The 27,952-nt window shown below is 37.0% G+C and overlaps 1 protein-coding gene across 3 annotated transcripts in view; it reads right to left on the bottom strand.

Annotated features, from left to right (window-relative positions):
- The window catches only part of adka (adenosine kinase a), a 158,125-nt gene that overhangs the window by 33,380 nt on the left and 96,793 nt on the right, over positions 1-27,952 (bottom strand). For all 3 annotated transcript variants that reach the window (XM_052572824.1, XM_052572825.1, XM_052572826.1), the window contains exon 7: positions 3,782-3,952. In XM_052572824.1, coding sequence (XP_052428784.1) covers positions 3,782-3,952 — 171 coding nt within the window. The remainder of the gene's footprint in view (positions 1-3,781; positions 3,953-27,952) is intronic.

Genomic DNA, 27,952 nt, shown 5'->3' with positions numbered 1-27,952 from the left:
TTATGTCTGAAAAACAATAAAATAGTGGCAATAAAAAAAAGCCAGAAAGAAAGAAAAAAGAAGCTAAAAGTGAATTTGGGCATTTTAAAATAAAAAACACAGTGTGAAAAATTTATATTTATTTTGAGATTTGCTAAGGATTATATTTAACAGTTAAATGTTATTAGTATTTTTAAAGATTAACACATTTTTAAACAGCAAGCATGATGTTTGCACAAGTAATAGATGAGCATTGACAATTAAACATACTATATTGGTTGAAATTGTTAAATAATTAAAACGTAATATTATCTGATAAGTGATATATGGTACTAACATATTCTGTATCCCTAATGAAAACAATTCCAAGTGAAGCTTAAACAACTGTAAAAACAGTCTGACTGGAATGTGCAAACAATGACATGAGAAGTCAGACCAAAAGTGAAACTTCTCTACTGTTGGATATTAGTGCCTCTCAGCCAATCAGACTGGAGGACTGGTGCTAACTGTTTTAGAAGAATGATTCACATGCCACACACAGGCAAACAAGGAGGCTTCTGATGCAAAGTCCAAGATCATCTGTTCTGGGGCATGTCAAAAGCGTCCAATTTCCTTGTCTGTCTTTTGGGACATGAATAACATTATTTAAAAGTCAGCGTTAGACAGAAGGCCTTTGGGTAGATCTTCACAATGAGTCAACTCTTCCAAGTTCTCGTCTTGCTCCTCCCTCCCTCGATTCTCGCTCGTTCTCTCCCTCTCCCATAAGCAGCAGCGGAGCGATTTCAATCATTTCGTAACCTCCCAGCAATCATGGCTTTAACTCCCCTGTTATTTAAAACAATCTGAGCTCTGAGCGCGAGTTAATCACTGCTTATACAACATCAGTCAGGGTTATTCATTCTGTTCCAATTAATCATGCCATTTATCTACATTGTATGAGCCTTCTGCTCAACAAATTCATCTGTAATGACACAGACAATTCACATTGTTGAATTTTATCATGTATGTGGCAAACGGTGGGCAAATTGCTGGAGATTACATGCAAGTTTGTGTACGCGCCACTGTGTGCGCCCAATTCAGCGAGCATAAATTCAGCGCCATCTGGTTTTGGCTCTTTACTGCACAGCTCTCTCACTTAATTAACTGGAGGCCATTACATTTCCTGAAATGTTTCACTTTCTCTGGTTTATGTCATGCAGGCAGGCAGGAGGGGAGCAGGGAAGGACTCAATTAGACCAACGCCGCTCCCTGGATATTACACACTTGGTGTGTGCCAGTTAAGGGGGCGTGAGGCTGGTGCAGGGCCTGGACGTCTCTCGCTGCGCCTACCCTGTCAGCACAGATAAAGGCCTGCCTGTCTGCGTTAGATCCCGCCCACACACACGCATTCAGACAAGCTCCAGCTGCCAAAACACTTCAAACCAACCAGCAGAGAGCTAGGCGTACATAAAGACTAACACGCATTAATACTGCCCAACAAAGACTGCAGCTACATGCCACGTATGTGCTATTTAATTAGCCTGAGAAACAGCAAGATTGTGGCTGTCAGTTTAACCGGAACTCAAGCAGCTCTATAAATAGTCTAGGTTAAGAGAATCTGAATTTGCCCAGCATCAGTGTTTAATTTCCTGGTTGGGCTGTTTGACAGTAAACAGTATAACGCAACACTTGAAATCGGTCGAGATTTAAATTGTGGCAGACATTTATACGGATATCCGTGGGCAGGATTGCTTTATGTAATTTCTACACAATAGAAACAAAGAAATGTGAAAGTACACTGCCAACACTTGGCTCAAAATGAGTACGAACTTCACATTTTGAATATAAATTCAAATGGTGTGTGTGCAGAATGTATTACTTATTTTAAAAAGTTTCCGAAGATCGGTCACATGACTTTGCACATTTTTTATTTGGATATTGGTGCGGAATCCCTTTTTGTGTCATTAGTTTATGACTCAAGTGCAACATAAATCAGCCACTTATTATTATTATTATGATTATTTTAATTTCTGTCAATCTGTCGAAGTTCTGAATAAATGGAAAGAAATTTACGCACCCTTTCATATACTACAATTCATATTTTACTTTTTAAAAAACAGTCTCCCATGTTTACCTATGGCTGCATGACTTACAGCAAAACTGTAATATAAATATTATATTTATAGTAATTTATATTATAATTTAAAACGACCGTTTTCTACTGGAATATAAATTCAAATGTAATTTATTCCTGTGATGCAACAAAATTTGCAGCAGTCATTACTGTCATTTAATTACAGTCTTTAGTGTTACGTGATCCTTCAGAAATCATTCTAATATACTGATTTGGTAGTCAAACATTTAGTATTATTTTTAACACCGTAAACAGACATGCTGATTAATATTTGCATGGAAACTGTCAGTTAAAACAATGAATCATTTTTTTTTTCAGAATTTTCTGATAAATACACATTTTAAAAAACAACACCACTTACTTGGAATTAGGGCTGTGCGATTAATCGTAATCGAAATAAAATCGTGATTTGAGTTTGCACGATTTCTAAATCGCTTTATAGCACGATTTTTCGCCGGCCCGACCTCCCGCAGTATGTTATCTGAACCAATCAGGATGCAGCGCACCTAAGGGGAGCGCGAGAACAGAGCAGACTGGGCATATGCCTAACTCCAGGTTCACACACTCTGTCTGTGATGCATAGCCTTTTTTTTTTTTTTTCAAGCCCATGTTAACGGATCAAAACGTTCACACTGCATGCAGTAAAAAGATGAGAACAGAAAAGGTTATAAATAGAAAGGTGCGAAAAGATTTAATATCTTGCACATGAGCAGAGAGAGAGTTGTGAGTGCACAGGACACAGGTTGAGTGAGAGGAGGCACGTTTTAAGGCAGCGTGTATCTGAGCCTTATACAGTCTATGATTTGAGCACGCGCTTCTGGTTTTGTTAACAGAGCAAAGGAAATCTGCATGCGAGTGGATAGATTCGCACTCGTGCATTATTTTAATGTGCTTTCGCGTTACAATAATGCACTCTTGTTGCTGCTTCTGAACCACGTACACGTAACTTACTGTATACGCACTGCAGACAGAGTACGAGTGAACCTTGGGCAATAAATATATTGGGCAAAACATATAACACCTGAGGCACTGCTACAGTGAGCTTTATGACCAATGCATGGCCAAAAAAAAAAAAAAAAAAAAACATCCCTGAACACAGGTTTTATTTTATTTTTTTATTATAATTTTTTGCCATATGTCTAGATTTTGTTTGACATCTTTACTTGGTGATTATTTCGACTTAAGTTTGTTCTAGAGACATGTTACAACTTTTTGATAAAGCTATCATTGGTTTTCTTTCGGAAATATGTTTAAAATTTATTCTGAATGCATTTATTACTGTAAAGCATGCCTATGTGTGTCAAAATCGTGATTAAAACCGACATCGCAAAATTGATCAAAAAATGGTGATACGTTTTTTTTTTTTGTGCATATCGCACAGCCCTACTTGGAATCATAAATGACAAATCTTTACTGTTACTTTTGATCAATTCAAAGTGCCCTTGATGAATAAAAGGTTACTATAGATAAATGATCTTACTGCACAATCTTATTGGTAGTGTGGAAAAAAACAACCATGCTTAATATACTGCTACCACGAAGTACATTTTCTCACACCATGGAGTTTTTGGTCATACCGCCAACCCTAACGACAGATAAGTCTTAAATGATGAGACAAGCAACTAAACATGTTAGTAAACACGTAGCTCTTTCACATGTACTTTTATGTGTCCACATAAACATACTCACCATCTCGTTGCCAAAGAGGATGTCCACATAGGGCATAACCTTCATCAGGGCCTCCTTGAAGAACTCACAGATGAATGGAGCTGACAGATTTAAGCAGAAGATCCTGTTGTTTTCAGAAGCGTGTTTGGCTACCTTCAGGATCGACTCCAAGGATACGGTCAGGAAAAACCCCTTCAGAAGAAAAAAATGACAGTCACACCTTGTGCAGTTTTTGAGACTTGAGCTGGTTTGAGTTATTTTCTGCACATTTATTCCCCAACATAAACTTGAGATTTTGAAGCTGCTTTATCAGTAAATCTCAGCATTACAACAAAGCAGAAAGAAAAAGAAAAAGAAAAGAACATTTTCCTTCTCTAAGTGGAGTAAACAAGGCTAAGCTTGATATAAAGGAGAGTATGATGAGGCACAAATAGGATTAAGGTTTTAGGAGATGAGAATGAATGATGACAAATAGAGTCCATAATTGCGTTGGTGCTTCCATCAGAGAGCAGAGAGAGTTCACAGAGACAATCCAATACAACAAAGGGCACCTTGGCCCACCTCCTCACACAGGGACAACTGTAAGGTCACACGGCTCTCTGAGGAGCACTTACACATCTCGTTTATGCCTGTGTTGAGGGCTCTCTCTGTGCAAACATAAAAAATGTGCATACAATTTTTGTGAACAGTTTTTGTGAACCTTCATTCTTTTCCAAACGGGAGAAGCAAAAACCAAAAGGTTTTTGTTAAAGATCAATTAAAACACATCTATTCAGATAAAGTAAATCAAGAGTGTTTTATTATCTCTCTCTATATATATTTTAATTATATATATATAAAAAAAGTGTGAAATAACATTTACTGAGACAGAGTTGGGTAATAACTGATTACATGTAATCTGGACTAGATAATTGCATTCCAAAAATTATGTACTTTTAAATTAGATTCAATTACATTTTAAACAGTGTCCTAAATATATGCAATGGGTCCACACTAGATGTGACGGAATCAAATATCACAGCAAATCAAAAGCATGTGGGGGCGGGCTCTCTCTGGAAGCGCTCCGCATTCACTACAAAAAAAAAAGAAAAGTTTATAATCTAATTCATAAAAATGTAACCTTTTTAACATGAATAAATGTACATACTGAGTGACTGGTACCATCTTTGCAATGGAACACACTCGCTGTTTCGTATTGCTTTAATTTATTTTCAAGATCTAAGGTAAACTATCTGTTGTTGCTTTCAGTAAGGCCATGCAATATGATATTCAAACTCACATTAGACACGTTTAACTTGGAATAAACACATAATCACCTGAGATTATCTACTGTCATATAGTTTGTATGGTGTTGAACCACAGTTTAGGAAACCTTGACGTAATATTTAATGCACTTCATGTTAATTACTATGAATAGAATATATTTTCTTACTCTTTGTATTTTTTTTTTTTTTTTGATTAATATGGTACAAGATTACTCCATTTAAAAAAAATTGATTAATGAATTAGGTCAAAGGTAATGTAAAGGTAATCAAAAAGTAGTCTGATTATATTAGCTAATGTGTAATGTAATGGATTACATTACCAACTACAACTTTTGTCATGTCATTTTTAATCAGTAACGGACTACAATTTGTATATAATCTACTCAGCTCTTACTGGGACAGTGTCCTGGTATAGTAATATAATAGTGTTAGTTGGTAATATAATAATGCTTTATTAAATGTATACAAATTTTTTTTTTTAATGATACAATGATACTTCAATATGTACAATAGAGTAAAAAAAAAAAAAGAAAAAAAAAAAACCCCTATTTTGTCAATAAATATTACAAATTAAATATTGAGATAAAATACGATGATATCATTTATGTAATGAAACACTGGGCTTGTGACAGTATCCAGTATCAGATGGTAATACTATGATAATTCAATATATACCATAAAGCATAAACCTATAATGACCATGCCCAAAATACATGTTCATATCATAATTAGAATTTTTATTTTTCATGAATTGTGATTTGTAAGCTTTCCAACAGTTTGTCAAGTGTATTATTCTCCCAGAGAGGCGATCTGAAGGCATTATGTGATTTTCCCCTTGCTTGCATAGAACGGCCTAAGAGAGCCATTTGAGCCCAGTGTGATGGCTGCTCTCCAGCCTTTGTTCCAGAAGGACAGGAGTGAAAAAAAAACATGCTTGCATCTGATGAAGTGGAAAACAAAGGTCTTGTCTGGACTCTTCTTACCGAGAAACAAGAGAGGCTCCTCAGTTCATTGTGTGAATGAATACAGACCTGGTAAGGAAACACCTTCACGTTTAAACCTGAAACCCTATGCTGGGCCTGTTCCTGCGATACAGTTCTTCTTGCACTGAGAGAATAATTCAGAGATACAGTGCAGGTGAGATTAAGGGGGATAGGAGAACAAGGAGAGAGAGAAAATAGAAAATAGAGAGAGAAACACAATAGAGAGAGTGTGTGAACGAGAGAAAGGTGCCCTGCTAGAGGAGCACTGGCTTTTACTAACGCTCAGAGCACTCCATTAAAACAGATGAGGCTTTTGTAGCTGAGAGTGGAGAGAAGTGACCTTCATGTGTTTAGTGTGACTGTGTCAGCTATTACACCGTTCACACACAGGAATCTGAAAGGCTTGTTCTGCCACCAGTTATTTTGGTATACATTACGCTACCACCACTAACTACAGATGACCACATCTTCACCTATCTGAGATACAGCACAACAGATGACTAGAAACCTGTAATATGACAAAAAAAAAAAAAAAGCTGAAAATAAAATAAGAAAAGTTTATTGGGGTGGGGTGAAATCATATAAAAAACAAAAACATTACATAAAAAATACTGTTTTTTTTCTAATTTCTAAATATTGATTCTTTAATTGTATTTAAAATATTTGTGTATTACATTACACTATATACTACTAAGTATTTTCATTATAAAATATTAAATGCTGAGAAAGTTGCCTTTAAAATCTTTCCAAATTAATTCTTAGCAAAGCATATTACTAAGCAAAAATTAAGTTTTGATATATTTACGGCAGGAAATCTATAAAATATCTTCATGGAACATGATCTTTACTTAATGTCCTAATGGTTTTTGGCATAAAAGAAAAATCTATAATTTTGTCCCATACAAATGTTTTTTTTTTGGCTATTGCTTCAAATATACCCCAGTGACTTAAGACTGGTTTTGTGGTCCAGGCTCATACACACACACACACACACACACAATTAAAATATACACAACTACATTAGTTATTTAATATAACTATAACAATGAACTAATTAATCTATCAACAAATAATTTAGCTGTAAACAACTTGACTTAATGAAAAACATGCCTTTGCGAACCAATTTTATGGTGGTTATACTGGCTCAGGCCCAACAGCATCCTGTGCAGCTTCAGATGCTGTCTGTGCAGAGGTAATGGACCATCCGTGTGTACATCTCTCAGCATTACCCCAGTCATTAGCACACCTCAGCTATGATGTGCGAGCATCGTTTGGGAGAATCAGCCCACTGCATTATTGGAACTTTAATGTTGGTGTGTTTGAAGTTGAGAGATGGCCAGAGGGAAGCTGCTTTAATGGACGTGCCGCTCTCCTTCCTCCCTGAACCCGACTCCACCAGCACTGCCACTTCACAGCTTTCTAAGGAGGAACTTTTTGTGCAAGAACAGAGTGCCAGAGCCTGTCATGCCATATCATCCTCCCACTTTCAGAAGTTTTGCAATTCTCTGGACATCCATCTGAATAAAAAGCACACACTCAACATGAAAGGTCACCTGTCACTCAAAGTAGCCTAAACGCACAATGTATCATTTATGAATTACTGCTGTCCGTCACATGGAAATGCATGTATCCAGACGAGTCCATTCGGCAGCAGAAGACACGGGCCCTCTACTCACAAGACATCTGCTCCAGTTTATTAAAGCCCTTCAAAGGGCCGTGTTTAGCATTCTCTATTAAATCTGCATGCTAAACAGCCCTCTCAAGCCCATGTGCTCAGAGAAAGGGAAGCCTGCTGCTGCTGCTGGCTCGGTGCAAGCCAGCTTGAACTTCCCCGTACAAGAGCGAGCCCTTGAGATGAGAATCTTCACCCTTTCACATGTCATACGCAGGTTTTATCTCTGTAAGAGTCCCGCGTGAAGGATCAATACATGGCCTGCTTGGAACAGATTGCACTGACCTGACACCTGGCTATCACAGCAGCCATCTTAAACGAGTAATACACTGCTGCTTCACTTCCCCGGACGGAGTGGATGATTGTCCTGCACCAAAAGGAACAGTGGAGTCTCGTCCGTTGGTTGGTGACTAGCAGATTTGATCAAAAATCTAATTTCATTTGTGACTGAAAATGTAAATTGTGTGATCATTTACTCATCCTTATTCAATTCCAAACCAGTATGACTTTCTTCTATGGAACAAAGGAAGATATACTGAAAAATATCAGTGTTTTTAAGCATACAGTGGAAGTAATGGTAACCAAATATCGTTGGTTTAACTTCAAATATTTTCTTTTGTGTTTAGCAAAAGAAAGACATGCATACAAATTGTTAAATATTTTCATTTTTTTGGGTGAACTATCCATTTAAGACTATGTCAAGAATTATTTATTCATAAATATAATTCCTTTTTAATGGAGATTCTCTTACATTTTACAACATGAATAAACCTTGCCTTCTGATGAAATTATTTAATATTTTAAGAAACTTACTGATTTTGAAACACAGCCAAAAGGGTCTGCAATGTTCCTCTTGTACAATTTACTGTTGTGTTATTTGGATTGCTGGTTTTGTCAATTATTAACAATACAGTATTTTAACATCCGCTTCACAGATTGTTTTAAGAAAAAAGAAACAAAAATTATATTTTCTTAAGAACACCCTGTTTTTAATGAGAGAAATCTTCTCAATGATGATACCTTTGACTTTGGTGGGGGAAAAAAACAACATTTAAGAGCTGTTTTGTAAATCACTGCATGAATTGCCTTTTTAATGCTTTTGTTTTGAATTAACAGATCTGAAAAAAATGAATGCCATGTTATTAAACCAAAAATCAGGAGGAGTTTTATGAAGTGTCTCAATTACATCAATTTAACATTAGATAAATCTGTTTTAATAGGAAGACGCTGCAGGATTGAGCATACCAAAGGGATCTGAAGATGTTTGATGTTTGCTGCTCATCTAACCACACTGCAGTCTTCACAGTCCACATCACATCTGGTTTCTTTTTGCCCGTCTTAAGAAACATGTTCTACAGGGCCTTATCTAATATTGCTGCTCAGTCTAATGGCAGACAGCCTGTGACATGAAAGCTCAACAGCTGCCAGCTCTTTTCAAACGCGGTATTCTTTTTCGATTTCTTCCTAGGCCCCATCAAAAGTGTCTTTATCCGACTGCGACGCCAAAAGGAAAAGCCTGCGCTTGATTAAAGAATCATTTTATTCTAATGAACACTGAGACAACCATAACAAACATCCAGAGACCGTCAGTGCAAGCGGGCCAAAATATCACATCGTGATGGACTTAATCTGTGCGTTGATTTCATGTTAAGAGTCCCATTTAAAATAAACACAGCTGATTGCATCGATTAGCAAAATCTCACAGTGGAATCGCATGTCAGGAAAGGAAGAGGTTTATAAATTTAATAATAAATTGAATCACGACGGATTCTCAGTGGACAGGTAAAGGTGAATACAAGTCCAGATACATTTCAAAAACCAGATGACTTAACCACCGTCCTCTAGGGAAAACAAGGCTATTATATTCATCTTCAATAGCTGTGTGAGGGAAAGGGGAGGTCAGTTTTCTGGCGGGCCGACACAGCCTTCAACTATAAAAATGACTGTGTAATGAAATTAGACACTAGAAAAATATGTAATCAGCAATTTAGCAATAATGGCCATAAATAAATAATCAGCACCTTCATTAGCCTGACATGTATCCGAGATGCAGTGCGTGTCGTGACTACCTGATCGCCGGAGTGCTTGCAGACGGCCAGTCCATTAGAGCCATCCGTCCTCACGCACTTCCCACTGCCACTTCAGCAGGAGTGTGTTATTCTGTGAGCCGAGGGGAGGCAGGCCCAGAGCGCTCATTTGTAGCACCACAAGACAGGTCGTAATTACACTCACCCAGCACAAAGGCGATAGCCAGAGAGTCCTGAACCTGACACATTAACCCTATGAGGAGGTTAACCGTGATGGACATCAGAGAGCTAAAAGGAACTGCTGGGTTTAACATAATTAGAGTCACAGGATCCCTCAAAAGATCAAAACTTAAAGCCTTCGAGTACACACAACGTACCGAGTACTTAGTGTTCCGAGAGCAAATTTATCTGGGATTTAGCATGGAACCCCCCACCCCAAGAAAAAAGTTGGAGTCCAAAGCCTTGAGGTGCCTCGATCCAATAACAAAATATCTACTGTAGTGAGAGAGAAGACTATCCCGATAAGGTGTTATATGTGCACCGGTTTGTTTTTGTTTGTTTTGCCTTTACTGTTAAAATGTCAGTTTGACAGACTTCAAGATGGGGAGTGGAACGTGCTAGCGCTAAGAAAGCTTAGGAGGGAAAACAAAGTAAACACCTTTCCGTGACTTTTTGAGACACGGACACATTTTTTATGGTGCGACTCCACATGGGAGTGAGTGCATGAGGCAGATTATTTAGCACACAATTAAGAGCTGCTAAAATATGGCAACAGCTCGCCTCTTCTCGCTATCCTGGTATAATTAGATTTTCACCTGCTGTTGAGATACCGAAAAAAAACAACACTTGATTCGTTGGACAAGACAAAGAGGCACCTGACGCGCCAGCACTGGATGCATCTCGCTCCTCAGCATGCCGGGAGTTTGCAAGGTAAATTGAAAATGCTGTTGAAAGCTCGCCTGGATGAGTTGCACAGTCTGCTTAACACATTGGTAAAGGGACAGATGCTACTTTGGAACAATATTGCCATCAACATATTTTTGTTTAAAAAAAACAAGCAGATGAATGTAAACAACTAATATGCAACCAACGTGGTTTTGACAAGTGTGGGATGTCTTTATACGGTTAAAGGGATCGTTCACTCAAAAATGACAATTCTGTCATCAATTACTCGACATCATGCTGTTTCCAAGACTTTCATTCACATTCAAAAAACTAATTAAGAAATTTTTGTCTCTTTTTGTGTCAAAATGTTTCACTAAGTACAGAAAACTTTGTAAAAGCAATTCACATGTACTCCCTTTTTGTATTTTTTTTATTCGTCAAAGTTTCGGTTGCGTTGACTATCAAATGAATGGACCGAAATGATGAAGAGACTATTAAAATTATCTTCATGTGTTCTAAAGATGAACAAAAGTGTAATGAGGGTGAGAAAATGAAGACAGACTTTTCATTTTTGGGTGAACTATCCCTTTAAATCAACAGTTGCAGTGATTTCATCAAGTGGTTGTTTGACATTGTTTCAGTGAATTGCTCATAACTATTAGGGTTACAGCCAAAGAAGCTGAAGCAGCCAAGAGTAATAATCACAGAGCAGAAAAACTACTTTTAATTTACGGCACGATGCCAAGAGGTGGAAATATGTTATTGTCTACTGCAAATTTACGCCATTGAATGCCGGGATGCCAGAAGATGTGGAATTGCGAGCCAAGAACACAGTCTGGCCTCGTCTTGCTTTAAGTGGATACATATTCTACACCAGTCTCAGTCTTTCCGAGGAACCGTCGGGCTTATTAATCCTCCACACGCTCTTTGGGCTTGTCAAATCCCATTCGAACGCCACAGGAAACAAATGCGTAAACACATCCAACGTAGTGTGAAGGCTGTCAAACTCGATGCCTGCCCTCGCGTGGAGACGTAGGCTAAAAGTGAAATATAAGCCGTATTCGAAGGCGTTTTTTCGATTGCGACATGCCACGCAGCGTAACCGGCTCTCGCGCCCTCAGAAACATAAGAGCGCATGCAAAAGTGGGCCATTAATGATTAATGGCTGTTTAAATAATCATCTGACGGCAACTGTGGAGAGAGTCCCTGATGAAAACATCAACAGCAGTGCCTCTTGTCAATGCCTAACGATGAGACCAAATGTGGGCAGGGTGTTTGATAGCAACATCAGTCATTCATAAAGGGAAAAGCAGGCCAGAGATGCAGCGCGGCAACATGGGCAACGGTCAGCGGCGGACATAACCTCCTACCGCGACCGTCGCAAAAAGAACAAGAATCGTCACTGCTTTGAGCACATTCCTCATGCCATTGTGTAAAATAACTCTAAAGGTTGTTAATAAACCTGGGTCAAGCGCCTTAAATGGGAACAGCGGGGTTTGTGAAGCGAGCCGAGGTCCGCTGTGAGTTAGTGCGTGTTGATGGACCTCAGGCCTCAGCCAACCTGACATCTATTATGTAAACATTAGCAGGAGCCCAACGTGAGGGCCGGCTACTCACATGATGTGCGCTATAAACCAAAATACCATAGCGGGCAGGACACTTCCAAACATTGAGCCGAGGTCACATCAGGCGAACGGCATTTTCTAAACAAAGACGAAAATGAGAAGCTTGGTGGAGCATAATAACCTGCGTTTGACACCAGAACAACTCATGATCTCGCTGCATTTTAAAGAGCATAAACAGATAACATGTTGATTTGATTATAGCTTGTCGCTCCTCTATTTATATTCTCCATTTAAGGACTTTGGTGTATATACACACAAAGAGAAGATGCTTTTACACAGATCTGATCCACAGTTCAGAGCTGCAGACGTTGTATGTACATAGAGTCAATTGAGTAAATTGCCTTGCTTAAAAATAGTTGTGAGGAATGAAAGAGCTAACTTGATGGCCCACACATTCGTGGTGGGTGGCACAACTCCACCGGCTTCTCTTCTCTCTCAACTACAAAGGTTTCATCAGGACACAATTATCCTTTCAAAGAAAAGACAGATCGGCTCATAGAGCATGTAATTATGCAACAAGTCCTCTCCTGTCCGCCCAACTAGGGTGTTTTGGAACGCAATGAAACGCCTGTAACGTTATCATAACATGCAATGCTACTTTTTAATTAGAAATAATTTGGAGCCAAATGCTCATCTAACACTTTTAATTTGTATTTCATAAAAATCTTTTTCATAAATCTACCTGAATGAAGTCATTACCAGGCCCAGACAGAATTGGAGGATTTTTTTGGTGTTGATTTTAGATTGAAGTGGTAATGCATGCTAAACTAAGAGTATTAGACGCTTATTGGCATCTGAAGGCATAATTAATAAGCCAAAATGTTTAATAAACTAACATGGGAGGGGTGGAGGATGTGAAGAACTCTGTAAATGATTGGCAGGGTAGACATCACAGGGGATCGCTGTGTGTGTTATGATTTCATTATAGAGGTCCACTAAAGGGGTGCAAGGGGTGCAAGAAGTCGCAAGGCGGTGAAGGCTCTGAGGAAAATTAAATATAATTACATTTTTAAAAAAAAATTCATAAGACTATCAGAGTAAAAAGGTATGTTATAAATATAAGCAATATTAATTAAATATAATTTTAATGCAACCACATTGGTTAATTTCAACAAAACTGGATGTTATTAACACTTCATTTTGCTTTCTAAAGACTGATAAATGCAACAAAACATTTTTTAATATACATCATACATATTTAAAATAGATTTTAACAACTACACTTTCGTTTAAAGATTTGTGGTCAGTAAAATGTTTGTTAAGAAGCCTCTTATAGGCTGCATTTACTAGAGAAAAAAAATACAGTAAAAACTGTGATAGTATGAAATATTATTACAATTTAAAAGAACATTTTTCCTGTGATACAAAGCTGAATTTATTAGAAACAAAATACTTGAAATGGAAATCTAACATTTAACTTTACATTGCTGAATTTTTTTAAAAGGTAGTGTAATATATTAGTGTTATATAAGTATTATTATTAATTGAATTATATATATTATATTTATAAATTATTAACAATTATTAGCTTTATACATTCAGCATTTCATTCCAATTCTGTAGAAATCTGCAAGGTGCATATTCTGCCTGATAATCACATGCAGGATGATATTTTTTTAGCTCCTCATATTAAAAAGACCTTTGCTAAAAAGACTAACAAAAGAATCTGGCTGCATCCGTTTATTAAATGATCAAATTGGATGATGTCACAGTGCTTCCTCTTTAAAAAAAAATAATTTTAACTTACAATATGTAAATGTCACCCTCTATCCATACAAGAAAATGAGAGTGTAATAACATATCCAACAGCACAGAGGATATAGGTGCTTTTTAAAAAGCGACGGTACATACTAATGTATTTGGCTCCTCGGAGCAGCTGCGGGGCGGGTGGCTCCTAATTACTCCTCTAAAAAATTCTCCTGAAAGTCAACAGAACATAATCGATGGAGAGGATTATATTAGCGAGGCCTTGGACCTTAGCCAATAAGAAAGGCATGCTGCTCCCTGTCTCATCAGCCGCCAATGATTGAGCGAGCTAATGGAAAGACACACAGCTAAAGTGACACATTTGTGCAATGGGGGGAAAAAAAGGATCAGTCATTGATCTGCCAAGGCCATGGTAATTAGAGTGGTGGCCAAGGCGAGAGACTGTTTGCCCTTAGAAACAGCAGACAAGCAGCTCTGGTATACATCACCCTTGAGACCAGACACTGTAAGGAGAGAGAGAGAGAGAGAGTGAACACTTGTGTCAGATAGCAAATCAGCCCTCGTCACCTTCCAGAGAAGAATCACAAGAGGAAGCTGAAGAAAAAGGAGGAGCTGGGGAGGTCACTGGAAAACTAATGTTTAATACAGTGTTTCTGTGATATCAATTATTCATCACACAAGGTTAAGCTACCAGGGTCAAAATTGTTTTAAATTGTACAGCTTATGTACACATGTGTGAAGTTAAATGCAAACATTAGCTGACATAATAACAAAACTGCATTTCAGATTTATAAAGTAGATGTGTATGGAGACATGGATAGTCAAGATGTTCATTATAATAAACAAATGAAAGTATCAATTCTTACATCATTCTAATGTTTATTTTACATTATACAGCAGTTCTTTCTGGTCCTCGAATCTGATTGGCTGAGAGGAGTGTGATATTCTAGTAATAACACAACTCCAACCATTTCACAATTTGTACCACTATGCTTGCAGCGTTTCTCACAGCGAGTGTCATGGCGGACACCCAAATCCACTATCATTGTATAAATAATACTGTTATTGTACAGCGAGAATGTACTTGTTTAGACTTCAAATATGCGGTTTGTTACTAAAGATAACGTCTATTTAAAATAAACCATTTATTGCCCAATATGCAAAAACATCTGGCCACAGAAAGCGGTGACTGACCAATCAGAATCAAGTATTCCAAAGAGCCATGTAATAAGGATGCTTATTGCTCAAAAAATCATCAAGATTCGTTTGAATTAGAATTTTCTACATCAAAGAGTCTATGATGCGTCAAACGTACTTCATATAAGGCTAGTTTACTGAGCGCTTACCGAATCAGGACTGTGCCTCTAATGAAAATGTTTGCTTCCTACTTTAAAAAAAACATATCATTTTCCTTTCATAAAGCTCATAATGATTTAAGTCCTCTGTTGGAATATGTGAAGGCAACCAAGGCCAGTATTTATTCCCTACAATCAGAGAGCATTAGAACGGAAAACATTTTACACATGAGGAAAAACAAACATCTTGGTGGAGATCCAGGCTTTAAAGACCTAGATACTTTAGAGTCTATACACTTACCCTTACTGAATACTCACAATTATTCTTCTAGTTTAACTGTGGCTTTTGTAATTATGAAACAAACTAAACCAGGTAATACACTGATGGTCCCCCCATGCAAACACTGGTTCTAAAAAACAAAATTTGTTAGGAGTAATAAGTAATAAAAAAACATTGTTACTAGAACTCCCAACGTTATAACAACAATGAAAAACATCTCTGCAATAGCAGCTACGTTTTCTTCTATTTCACATCTGTTGAGATGTTGGACTTCCTCCACGGCTCTTTATCACATTCAAAAGGGCCGAACAGGTTTTGTGGCTAAATATACAGTGACCTGTGCAGAAACATTTTCCATGTTGTCGAGAAGCTCATTTAGCATACAAAAAGAACAGAAAAAAAAATTAAGGGGAAAAAAAAACACATGATTAAATTTGCTTATTTTGCTTGAGTGGACACAAAAATGTATAAATGCATGAAAAACCCTGTGTTCAAGGCCTCTTATATGCCAGGAAATATGAAACAGCTTGTAGTTGTAGCATATAGGAGTGTGATATGATGGAAGCTGGTATAAGAAGCCCTTCTGCATGACTTTAAGGCTTGATGCCACAACGCCACATGGACTGATAAATATGCTGTCTGTTTTAGGCTCTGCTTGTTTGATTGGAGGGAGTTAAGGGTGGAAGAAGCTCATCCGTACTGCACATTACACACACACACACACACAGAGAGAGAGAGAAGAGACCTATGGAGTCATTCTGGCTGTAATTGCATGGCTAAATGCTCCCCTCGCTTCCTGCCCTCCCCCTCGGCAGCATCTCCCTGCCCGCACCAAGAAACTGCAATTGCCATAAGCCACTTAAGGCAATCTGTGCTGAGCGAACTACAAAACCCTGAGAGGACTTAAATTTACTGAAGCCTTGAGAGACGTGAAGGAGGGAGAGAAAAACGCTGGTGCTCCTTATTTAGCAACTGACAATCCAATTCTACAGCTGTGAAATTTAACTTCCATCTATTGCATTTTAATCCCTTGGAAGAATATCACAAAACGTAATAAAACAATTTATTGATTTCTTCATTTGAATCAGTGAATGGGTGTTCAAATGACTGTGCTGGGAATAATGCCTTATGAGTTATATTTGAAGCATTCCTAACTTGCTTCAAATCTAATAGAATTGTTATCCGTTATTAATTAAATAATCATAATGAACACCTATAATTCAAGCAATTATCTTTTAACCCGCCCCACCCCCGTCAAATTGTTCTACAAAAAAAATTACACAATATTCAACATTAACAGTAGTCTAAGACAACACCCTTAATAAATAATAATAATAATTGTACTGTTATTTTATAGAAAAAAAATAAAAAAAAAATAAATAAAAATAATATATATATATATATATATATATATATATATATATATATATATATATATATATATATATATATATATATAAATTTAATAGTTATGTATTTATAATATAGTACACTATAGTATATTAGTGTTCATAATTTATTATTATTAAGCTATTTGTCTGTGAACATCAGTTCTAAAGGACGGTCATTTTAGAGGCAGAGCACATAATTAGCTGAAGGCTTATATAAGGAGAAACCATTTATTTGAAATGATTATTAAAAATTTACAATACATCCAAAGTAGTGCATTAATAAAGTAAACCTGGTCTATTTAGTTTCATGTTGACTTTAATGCCTTCCAATCTGGATGTGATCTGATAGCTGCTTTTAACTCATTTCTGACCACTTTAATGTATGATTACAGAAAATATAATAGAGTGGCTGCCGACAGCCACACAGAGACATTGTCTTCATAATCATAATCAATAGAAGCGAGGCAAATAGAGAGCACCCCTAAGGACTGGTTACCAGACACAGGATTGATTATCGCTGAGGAAGTCAGGTGTACGCTGACAGGAAGCATGTCTTAATGAAGGAAAAACTCTCTGCCACTGTGTGCATTATTTAGTCCTGTAATAAAGCACTCAATGAAACTTCAAAGCAACCAATTCATTTTTAGCTTCGCTGGGAGACCGAGGAGGAGAGAGTGATCACAGGACTCACTGAGAGAGACAGATGGATGGAGGGAGGGAGGGAGGTTAGGACAGAGAGAAATAAGGACGAACAGCAGAGGAAAGTGAGATGGAAGCTAAGGAAAAATGGGGGTAAAAGAGGACAGGCATCAAAATCGGGTACATGCTGAGATGTAAATGAAAGATGAATAGATGGAAAGAGCAAGAAAATGTGTAAAAATGAAAAAGATGGGGGGAAAATTTTTTTTTTTTGGCCAGCATTTATTCACTCTCATGCCATTCTAAACCTGTATGACTTTTCTTTTGTGAAACACAAATTTTTCCTTTAAGAATATCACAGCCGTTCTTTTCCATATAATGGCAGTGAATTCAAAAATGACAAAAAGCACAAAAATATCTAGAAACCTATATAATTTGAGCATTATATTTTAACAGACCTACATATAAAGATAACATTTACTGAAAATCTTGACATCTGCAGTACTTCCTGAATATATATTAGAAGTCAGTACTCTTATTTATTCTATTATTATTCTATTATCTATTTTATTATTATTCTATTTCTATTGTTATATTATTCTTATTTGTAACAAAAGATTTATATTACATATATATATATATATGTGCGTATATAGTCCACATGTGTGTATATTTATATATAACGTACACACAGTATATATATATATATATATATATATATATATATATATATATATATATATATATACACTGTGTGTGTACATAATATATAAATATACACACACACACACACATACATAAATACACACACACACTTATTAAATATTAATAATACTTTTAAAAAAATCTTCTGTGTTTCTTGAAATGACTTGAAAAGAGAGAATGTGTTAAGGGTAACAAAACAACTTGGAAGAGCATACAGATTATATTTTTAATTCTTGGACTTATCCCTTTAAGGTCCAGATGTCCAAGAGTCTATGTTTTGTAATCATGACAGCCTCCCATCCGAATAACAATCATCCTGAGGATATTAGAAATGTCTTTATAATAAAGAGGACACTTAGTGCCAGCTCTGACAGAGCCACCTGACTCTGTGCATTAAACAGCAGTCCTCAGCCAGCCGTTTGAGTGAGAATAAAAAAAAAAACTGGCTGGAAAAGGGAGAAAAAAAAAAAGTCTTGTCCTCTTCTGGCCCAGTAATGACTTTCAATGGGAATAAGAACACTTAAAAGTGGAATATTTCCTCTTGATTTTAACGTGCAGTCATACTGAAGCAGGCGGTGAGTTTTCTGGAGTGATAAGGGCTTAGCCAATGTAATCCTCACAGGCACTTGGCCTTATCTTTCCTGCGAGGAAAAGGGAAACTTTCTGCCTTTTTCAAAAGGCAACAGTGGTCCAACGAGAGGCTTCAACTCTATGGTTTTCTTCCTGCGGCTCGACAGTAAGACTCACAATAAAATCCACCCTCACAATGCCCAACACTTCCACACTTGGGAAAAAAGAACACATCTTACAGTAAACAAAAAATTGCAAACATATTGCATCGAATCTATGACATATTAATATGAAATGGCACAAAGATACGATCTCCTTTACAGCTTTACAGGGGCAATGAGGGCAATGTTACACCAGCGCACAAGAAACTTGACAGCGTGTTGATAAGGATCGATCAATCACCACCAATTCATCACGTCTGCTTGAGAAACTGTGAGGAACGGAGTGGCCAACAAGTCCTCCGAGTTGACAGACAACTCCTTTGCAATCCTTTATGTGGGGCAACGGCTTCGCTTGGCTGACCTTTGGCATTAAATATTGAAACAAGTGCAGTGAACAAGGGAGGATATGGCTTACAGCTACACCCTTCAAAGTGACGCCACTACATGTGAAACAGAGCCGAGAGGAGAGCGAATCGTCTGTCAACAGTCACATCAGAAGGGCCTGTTACATGTCGAGCGTCACTCCTCGACAAGCGTGTGTCACTCTGCCCTCACGGCACAAACACTCTGTGTTCTCTATTCCATTGTGCCACTAACAGGGAAATACGTTGCATAATGCCATCGTGCTACCCAAATGATGTGCAAATCATATTTGTTCAAGGCTCCCTGTCTATGGCAATAAGATCACATTGATCTGCTCTCCAATGCAGACAGAGAAAAAGGGGAAGAGGAAAAGAGTCTTACATTCAGTGTCTGGTGATCTTTACCCTTCACTTCTGGATTTGCAATGTTACAATTTCACAACAAAAGATAAGGAGCATCAAAGGTTTATGTAAAGAACCAATACATTCTCAGTAAAAGAGGATATTCAGCATGAAAAAAAACATACGGTTGAAATCGTGAAATTCAAAATAAAATTTTGGGGTCTGTAAGATTTGAAATAAATGCTGTTTTTTGAACTTTCTATTCATCAAAGAATCCTGAAATTTCATGTAAATTAAATCCATAATTTACTCTTCCATAGTTTGGGGCTGGTAAAACAGTGTGTTTTCTATATATATTGCTCTGAAATGGCATAAAGCTGTAGATTGGTCCATTTAAAGAGATTATAATTTTGACCAAACAGCCACTGCAGTCAATATAGATTTAAAATGTTTAAATCAATAAGTATAATAATTCAAACCAAAATCAAAGCAAGATTTCACAGTTTTCCACTAAAAGATGTTGAAGTATAAAACTCATTTTTATTTACTTTTCAGAAACATGAAAAATGGCACAAATAAATCTCTGCATTAAAAGATTTAAGGCAAATTCATTAAACCAGTCAGTTTGAACTGATTCACAGAAATCAAGTGAACTGCCTTTAACACTGCTTTTGCCTCTGAAATTTCTATCAGAGACGCTCTTTACCTGTCTCAACACTCTCTTAACACAAAACTAGTATAATCACATGCTGTTTAGACAACTTAATGGCCAAATAAAAAGCTCATTAAAATCACTGCTGTATTCACAATGTTGCTTGAATTTTAAATTGCCAACAAACTCAATGCAAATACATTATGGTTATTCAAAAAATCTAATCAAATAGTAGATACAGCACAAACACATAACTCTATAAAATGTGAAATAAATAACAGCTGATCAAGTCATGTCATTAACATCAAATACCCCAATGTGCAGTAAACTCATTTCTTTAATGAGAAAATCTCCATGCATAATCTCCTTTAATTCCATGTTGCACACTGTATGAAACATTTCACAAGACACGGGATCATATCATATCATACCATAGTGCTAGTATTATTTCCCACCAAACAAAGGTGATTTGTGAAACACACATTCCCTCATGAATAGAGTCTCTCTGTAAAGTCCCTCAACAGCTTGAATTGTAGTTTGTTTGTATACACTGATCCTCATGGTAATGTCCCAACAGATTAAAGATCTGAAGACATGTCTCCCTTGGGTCCAGTTCATATTACTCTCCGGTAGCTGCATTTTCTTGTCAAAATTGTGTCAGTGCTTTTGGTGTGCACACAAACAAATGATGCCACCTGTGCTGCTTATAGCAAACCCATCTCAGAGCCAAATCTGTTTTAAAAGGTCTCTGACAGACAGGGAGAGCTAGTGAAAACAGGGCTTCTCTCTCTCTCTCTCTCTCTCTCTCTGTCACATCATCTCCTCTCTTAACACTGAAGGGTTCATCAAAGAAGTGTCATACTGATTTCAGAGCCACTGATCAGCGTGCGATTCCTTCCTCTAATCTAATTGTGCCACAAAATGGAAATCATCAGAGCCAATTTAACAGCCCTGACTCGTAGTACAAGCACATACATCCGCTTCCCCCTTCATTCATCTGCACAAGTACATCTGCCTGGTTTAGACTCCTCCACTCAAAGGGTTACTAATTGGAGCCTGAATCCCATGATGGCTATGCTTTTTACCAGGAAAAAGAGGGGGAGGGCAGGAGAGGGCCAAATTGGTGGGGATGAGACATACATGAAAAACCCTCCCTGCTTTTCTTAAATGAAGGCCCCAGCTTGCCCTCGTAGGAGTAGGACATGAGTGGGGATCCTCGTCACTGGTTGAGAGAGTGGATCCTAACTCATCTGAGAAACAGCAGGCATTTACACTCACAGCAGTGCAACAGGTGAGTCATTCCCACAATATGGTGACAATCACATCCATGACCTTTCAGAAGAAACAAGAAATGTCAAGAAATGCCATATAAAATAGCATTATTTAACAGTCAGAAAAAAAATATTAAATTGTTTAAATGATCTCTATGTAGTCTATATTGCTGCATTTTTATTTAAAGTGTCAGATTAATTGTCTTTATATGGTTTATTATTTAATTTAATATTTTGGTTTTCCAAGGTTAAGTAACAAAAAAAACTAAATTAATAATAATAATAATAATAATAATAATAATAATAATAATATTTTATTTTGTAATATAAATTAAACATTATATATACACACACACACACACACACACATATATATATATATATATATATATATATATATATATATAAATATAAATATAAATTAAACATTTTAGAAAGAAAACACTTTGACATTGCTATTACTTATGTTAGAAACCATACAGAAAAGTACTTCCAAAGTCAAAGTTCAAAGTGATTTTCCTCACCATGCTGAAAAATAATTAGTTTAAAATAATAGTAATAATAATAATAAGTAACAATTCCCATTAAATGATCAATTTAGTTTTAAATGATCAATTTATATCTTATGAATATATGTTGTTTAGAGAAAGTGCAACATCATAAAACTGATATAAAATATAGTCATACATTATTTTGTAATATTGCCCTCAACTCAACAATCCACTTTTAAGGACGAAGACAAAATTGAAATCAAAGCAACATATTTTGCAAGATGGACATTTTTTTTTTTTGAATGACCCTGCCGTTTAGAAATCATATGGCCCGAGTGTCTGAGTATTTACAGTAAAGTGCATCAAACCTACGGTGGCGTGAGTGAAACTATTTGTAACTCGAACAAGCATCGTTTTCAGAAGGCAAACACGGTAAGCTGTTAGTTGACCACATCCTGGCTGACAGTGTGCAAAGCCGTGTAGGTTTAGATGCGAGCAGGACAGCACAGGGCTGGGCGGTGTTTATTACTGTGCTAACATGGTCTGTGGTTTCGAAACATGTGAAATAATGTGTTAGAAGAAGCCTGCAGTTGCCACGGTGTTATTAGGCCTCTGCGATGCAGAGCGCGTGCATGTTACATTAAGGTTAGCGTGAGATCAAGAGGGGTTTAATAAGCTGTAGCATCTGTGATTTGCCATGAAATTGAATACATTTATAAAAGGTAATGCTGAAGTAGAAATTGCTGCTGATTAATTGGAACGCTGTGATATGTGAATACAAATGGAATCAAAAGTAATTTCCTGCGTTATTTATCAGTCAATAATGTCAGGCGCGCAGTCGGCTCATTAACCGAGTATGACATGATGGGGAGGAAAGAAAATTCCCTCGTTCCACTCCGCCATGAATCCAAACAAACAGGCCATTTATTACGGGGGCAGAAATTGATTGTTTTTCGAGAGAGGCTCACTGCATCAATCCAGTAGTGATATTTTCTGAGGGAGAGAAAGGAGCCGTCTCCTGCTGCTATTCCCCAGCGCTATGTGTCGCGGCTAAGCTGCTTAATCATGATAACCCACAGTAAATGTTTTTGCCTTTCCAGACACATTATCTACTTTACAGATGAGAAATCTGGTTTCATGGATTAAGAGCGATGCCATAACAGGAAATACTTGTGGGGTTAACCTTGCCTGATGGCTTCAAAGCCAGCCTGTTAATTCAAACTACTTCCTGAGCCCAAAAGATAAGACCCCCACAGAAGAGAAGACAGGACTGCCGTTTGTGTGTGTGTGTGTAAGTGTAGAAAAAATGGTGTGGGGGGGGGGATTTGCTAGTTATTACGGATGGAAAAACTATTACTTTCTTGACTTATTTGGGTGGCTTTCAAAAATACAAGTGCAAAACAAAAAAATATAATAATTATAAAATAACTTGCATATATAGTATGCAAGGAGAAATGTAAATGCATCTCTAACTATCTAGCATTGAAAGAGGTTAATAATTAAAAGACCATTCAAATAATTCACTGGTTTGTAGGAGATTTTATATACACTTCATGATCTACTGTGTGGCAGAATATATTTATAATATACAGAACTGTTCTAAATGTTCAATCAGTGAAATTTCTTTGAGTTTTATTCAGCGAGGGTACAATAAATTGACAAAAAGTGAGAGTAAAGACATTTACAATGTTGCAAATGATTTGCATTTCAAGTAAATGTTGTTCTTTTGAATATTTTATTCATCAAATCCTAAAAATAATAATAAAAAATATTTGTTCACAGTATCCACAAAAAAATGAACCGGATGCTTCAACTGTGATGATAAGAAGTGTTTCTTGAAAGCAAATCAGCATATGAGAATGATGTGTAAAGGGTCATGTGACACCAAAGACTGGAGTAATGATGCTGAAATTCAGCTATGCCATCACAAGAATAAATTACATGTAAAATATATTAAATTACACAACAGTTATTTTAAATGTTAATATTTCACAATATTTCTGTTTTCATTACTGTTATTGTATTTTTATCAAATAAATGCAGCCTTGGTGAACATAAAACACTTTAAAAAACATTAGAAAATACATTTTAAACTGCAGTGTTTATTATGTGCACTACACTTCACCATTTAAAAGCTTGCCCTTTGTGACATTTCAGAAATCTGTTGCCTCATAATTTCTTGTAAAATGACTCGTTAAAGCGCCGCTAATTAACTCAAGCTGATCTGAGAATTCTGCGCCATTTCAAGCTCTTTTATTGACAACACATTTGTGTTTTTCGCCTTGAATCAGACCCATTTCAAACATACAGTGTTATTAAAAAATCAAAAAAGGGGAAGGAAAAAGAAGAAAAGACTTCTTTCTGAGAAAGATCCCAGGGCAGAAATGCCCCCGCATCACATCCTGATGTGCGTATACCCACCAGCTGCGCTGCTTCAAACTCATATTGAAGCGTATCGCGGAGCCCGCAGCCTTGATCCAGCTCTGTTCTCATTAATGGAGCTATTTGAATATTCATACAGCGGAGCGCTGGAAACTCCAAAGCCAGCCACAGCACCCAGAACTGTAGGGAATTCAGCACTTACCATTAACAGGCCTAATAAAAGCTCCACGCCTCCACGATTGTTATGGGTTATTCTAAGCGCTCATTAGTATTTCTGTGTGAAAAGTAGGAAAGTGCTAATTTATTAATAGAATTCAATTTCTATACAATAAATGTGTATAGTCATGGAATTAAACACACCCATGAATACACTGGGGAACAATATGCTTAACTAAGAGAAAACGCCTATGTAATGTTATTTCTAAGATATGTGATTTAACTCAATAGCAGCCCCCTGCTCTCATGAATGATGATCTGTTGAATCCCTTAATGGAAACGGCTGACATTTGAGATACTGACCGGAGCGGGAATCTTGTTCTTTCAGATCGACTTATTCACCCACTTCCTCATTTCATCCCATTTTTGCTCTTCCTGTTCGGTGACTCACATCTTCCAGCAAACCACAGATGATGAGCCCATCTCAGAGCACTCCACGACGTCACCTTGTTATGTCACAGGCTAATAGCTCTTTTAATAGTTTCTTGTCAGTGGCTCCATAAATAGGCACAAGACGGTCTTATGATGCTAAGAGGTCCTGATCTAGGGTGAATACTGTAGGGCTTGCTATTAGAATATAAGGGAGTTTCTTAAACTATGGACATTTTGACCTTTAGATAATAAAGAACACAACTTTTCAGTCTCTCTAGTTTCATTTGCCTACTAACAAAAATTCTGCATTACTGTCCTGAAAATTCCCACCGCATCTCATATCGTGTATTGCAATGTTCCTGTGGCTCAGTGGTAGAGCATGGTGTTAACAGCACAAAAGATTGTGGGTTAAATTCCAATGGAACACACATACTGATAATATATATATCAATATATTTTCATAGTCATGAAAATAAAGAAAACTCTTCGAATGAGAAGGTGTTTCCAAACTTTTGGTCTGTACTGTATATATATATATATATATATATATATATATATATATATATATATATATATATATATATATATATATATATATATATATATATATAGCCTGAATGTACTGTAAATCGCTTTGGATAAAATCGTCTGCCAAATGCATACAGTACATGCAAATGTATTGTGTTCAATGGCATCTTGGTGAAATATCATTTTAAAAATTTTTTGAATGAAATATCTGACCTCTGTGTTTTTAAGGATAATCTTTGCATACTCAACTAAAGATTCACAGGTAATAATTACAATGATTTCTCTATTTACTGCCTACTACATCACATCTCATTCTTTGTATACTTATTTCTAAAGAAAGAAAACGTTTTGAACAATTGTTCAGTGTTATTATTATCATGAAAAATTCAACAAAGTGTGAAAATATTAAATAATGGTAATGTAGGGTACAAAAATGCATAAAGGTGTCCAATGTAGGCATAATAAGATATACAGTTTCATTCCAAAAAAGCTTCGACATTCATTAAATGTCATTTCCAATTGTGCCAGCCATTTTTTTAAATAATATATTTAAAAATTTTGATTTAATAAACTCCATTTGTATGATGGATTTTCATGGTGTATGATTGGGTTTGGTAGAAGTTTCAAATCATAAAATCTCTACATAATGGTCATTTGAAAAATAGCAAAAAAAATTATGACGATGGGAAAACATTTCCAAGACAGTTTTAATGTGACCTTCATTTTTTAAACAAACCTCTAGGACATTAAAGTGACCAAAGTTGAAGAAACACTCAAATACAGTCAGACTGAATCATCTTCTATCAGGTTTTTGTTTTAAATGTTTAACAGAGGTTAAAGATATGAATGAAGGTCCTACGACCCATACATGCTCTGCTCTAGCATATCCTACATGTCCTAAACATGACCACAGCATCCAGCCAAGAGGCTTATGGATGGAGCACGTCTTGTTTCTAGGAGGGAGGGTGTGTGTGGGAGTACAGCTGCATTACTGCTGCCTCTTTCAGCCCTGGAGGCTGTATGATGGGCCCCAGCCAGGTGAGCCAGGTTACAGCCAAAAACACAGCTTGAATCGAAAACAATATACAAATAAATAAGATACTGCTTGTTAAAATCATAGTCAAGAGAAAAGCAAACGAAAAAAAAAATCATAATTCAGGGCTAGGACATTTCATGTTTCACCGAGCATGCTATCAAACATGTCTCACAAAAACATTTTATAGGACTAGAAATTGTATTTACAAAGCCAAACACAAAAGGTAGAAGGATATTCAGGTGTTCAGTATACGTGCCAACATACGCTCACCCACACCAGTTCACTGCACACCAGCGCTGACTCTCAGAAAGTGAAAAAGGAGGGCAAAATAAATATGTGCTCTAGTGTACAAGAGAAAAAAATAACCTACAACCTCCTTTGCTTTTTGGAAAAATCTCAGTGCTTAAGCTAGATGCAAGCGGGTCCACATTGGAGCTGTAGATACGCACAGAAGAAGGGATTTGCGTAAACGTGCACATCATTACCCATCAACAATTGCAGGTGATGTAAAACGAACAATCGCTCTGAGAGAAGTGTGAATCCCTCCTTCCCCAAACCCCCGTTCTTGACATCTGCTCCATGCCCAAACATCTGCACAGTGTTACTCTAACTCTTCTCACACACATAGCTGGGATCAGCCAACCCAACCGCCACCGCTAATAAACAACCAGGTGAATTGTGGCTTTGAAGGAAACTTCATCTCTTCTCATTGGGGCCCCAAAAGTGCTTATAAATCTTAGTAAAAGACTATATTAAGCATACCACAGACTGCGCCTTTAGCCGTACGAACACGGGTGGAGAGAAGTTCAGGGCATTATTCTGAGGTAGCCTTACATCTGCGATCGACCCAAGGGGAAGGATTCTAAACAAACTCCAGAATGAGGTCAATAGAACGAAATGTATTCAATGTCATTTGGTGTCTGAATCATTCACCGTGTTTCGAAACGCCTGCCTCATTCAGCTAGATCTCAGCATGTATTTGATACAGTATTTAACACTCTGTGATATTTTATTGATCCTGTCATATCGGAGAACTCATCCCCTTCTCATACTCGGATCTGTGTAGTAATGCGCGAGTCTCAATGCTCAGCGCATTAAAAAACAATCAGCTGCAACTCGGGTGTCTCCGCACTTCATCTACTCGTGGCAATTTCACGGCTGCGGCACATGAATGTTTCAGCTGGAGTGTCTGGCAGAGCAGCTATCCCATGTCTGAGGTGGCGTGAAGGAGGGGTTTCTCAGAGCTGGGTAACTAACCCTTAACAAGAGGCCTGGAGACCTCCAGCGGTATCCACTTATCATCTCTAAATATTAGCCTGACCTCTCAGCTGGTCG

The sequence above is a fragment of the Carassius gibelio genome, chromosome B13 (genome assembly GCF_023724105.1).
Source record: "Carassius gibelio isolate Cgi1373 ecotype wild population from Czech Republic chromosome B13, carGib1.2-hapl.c, whole genome shotgun sequence".
NCBI lineage: Eukaryota > Metazoa > Chordata > Actinopteri > Cypriniformes > Cyprinidae > Carassius > Carassius gibelio.
This window is presented reverse-complemented; position numbering and strand designations above follow the sequence as displayed.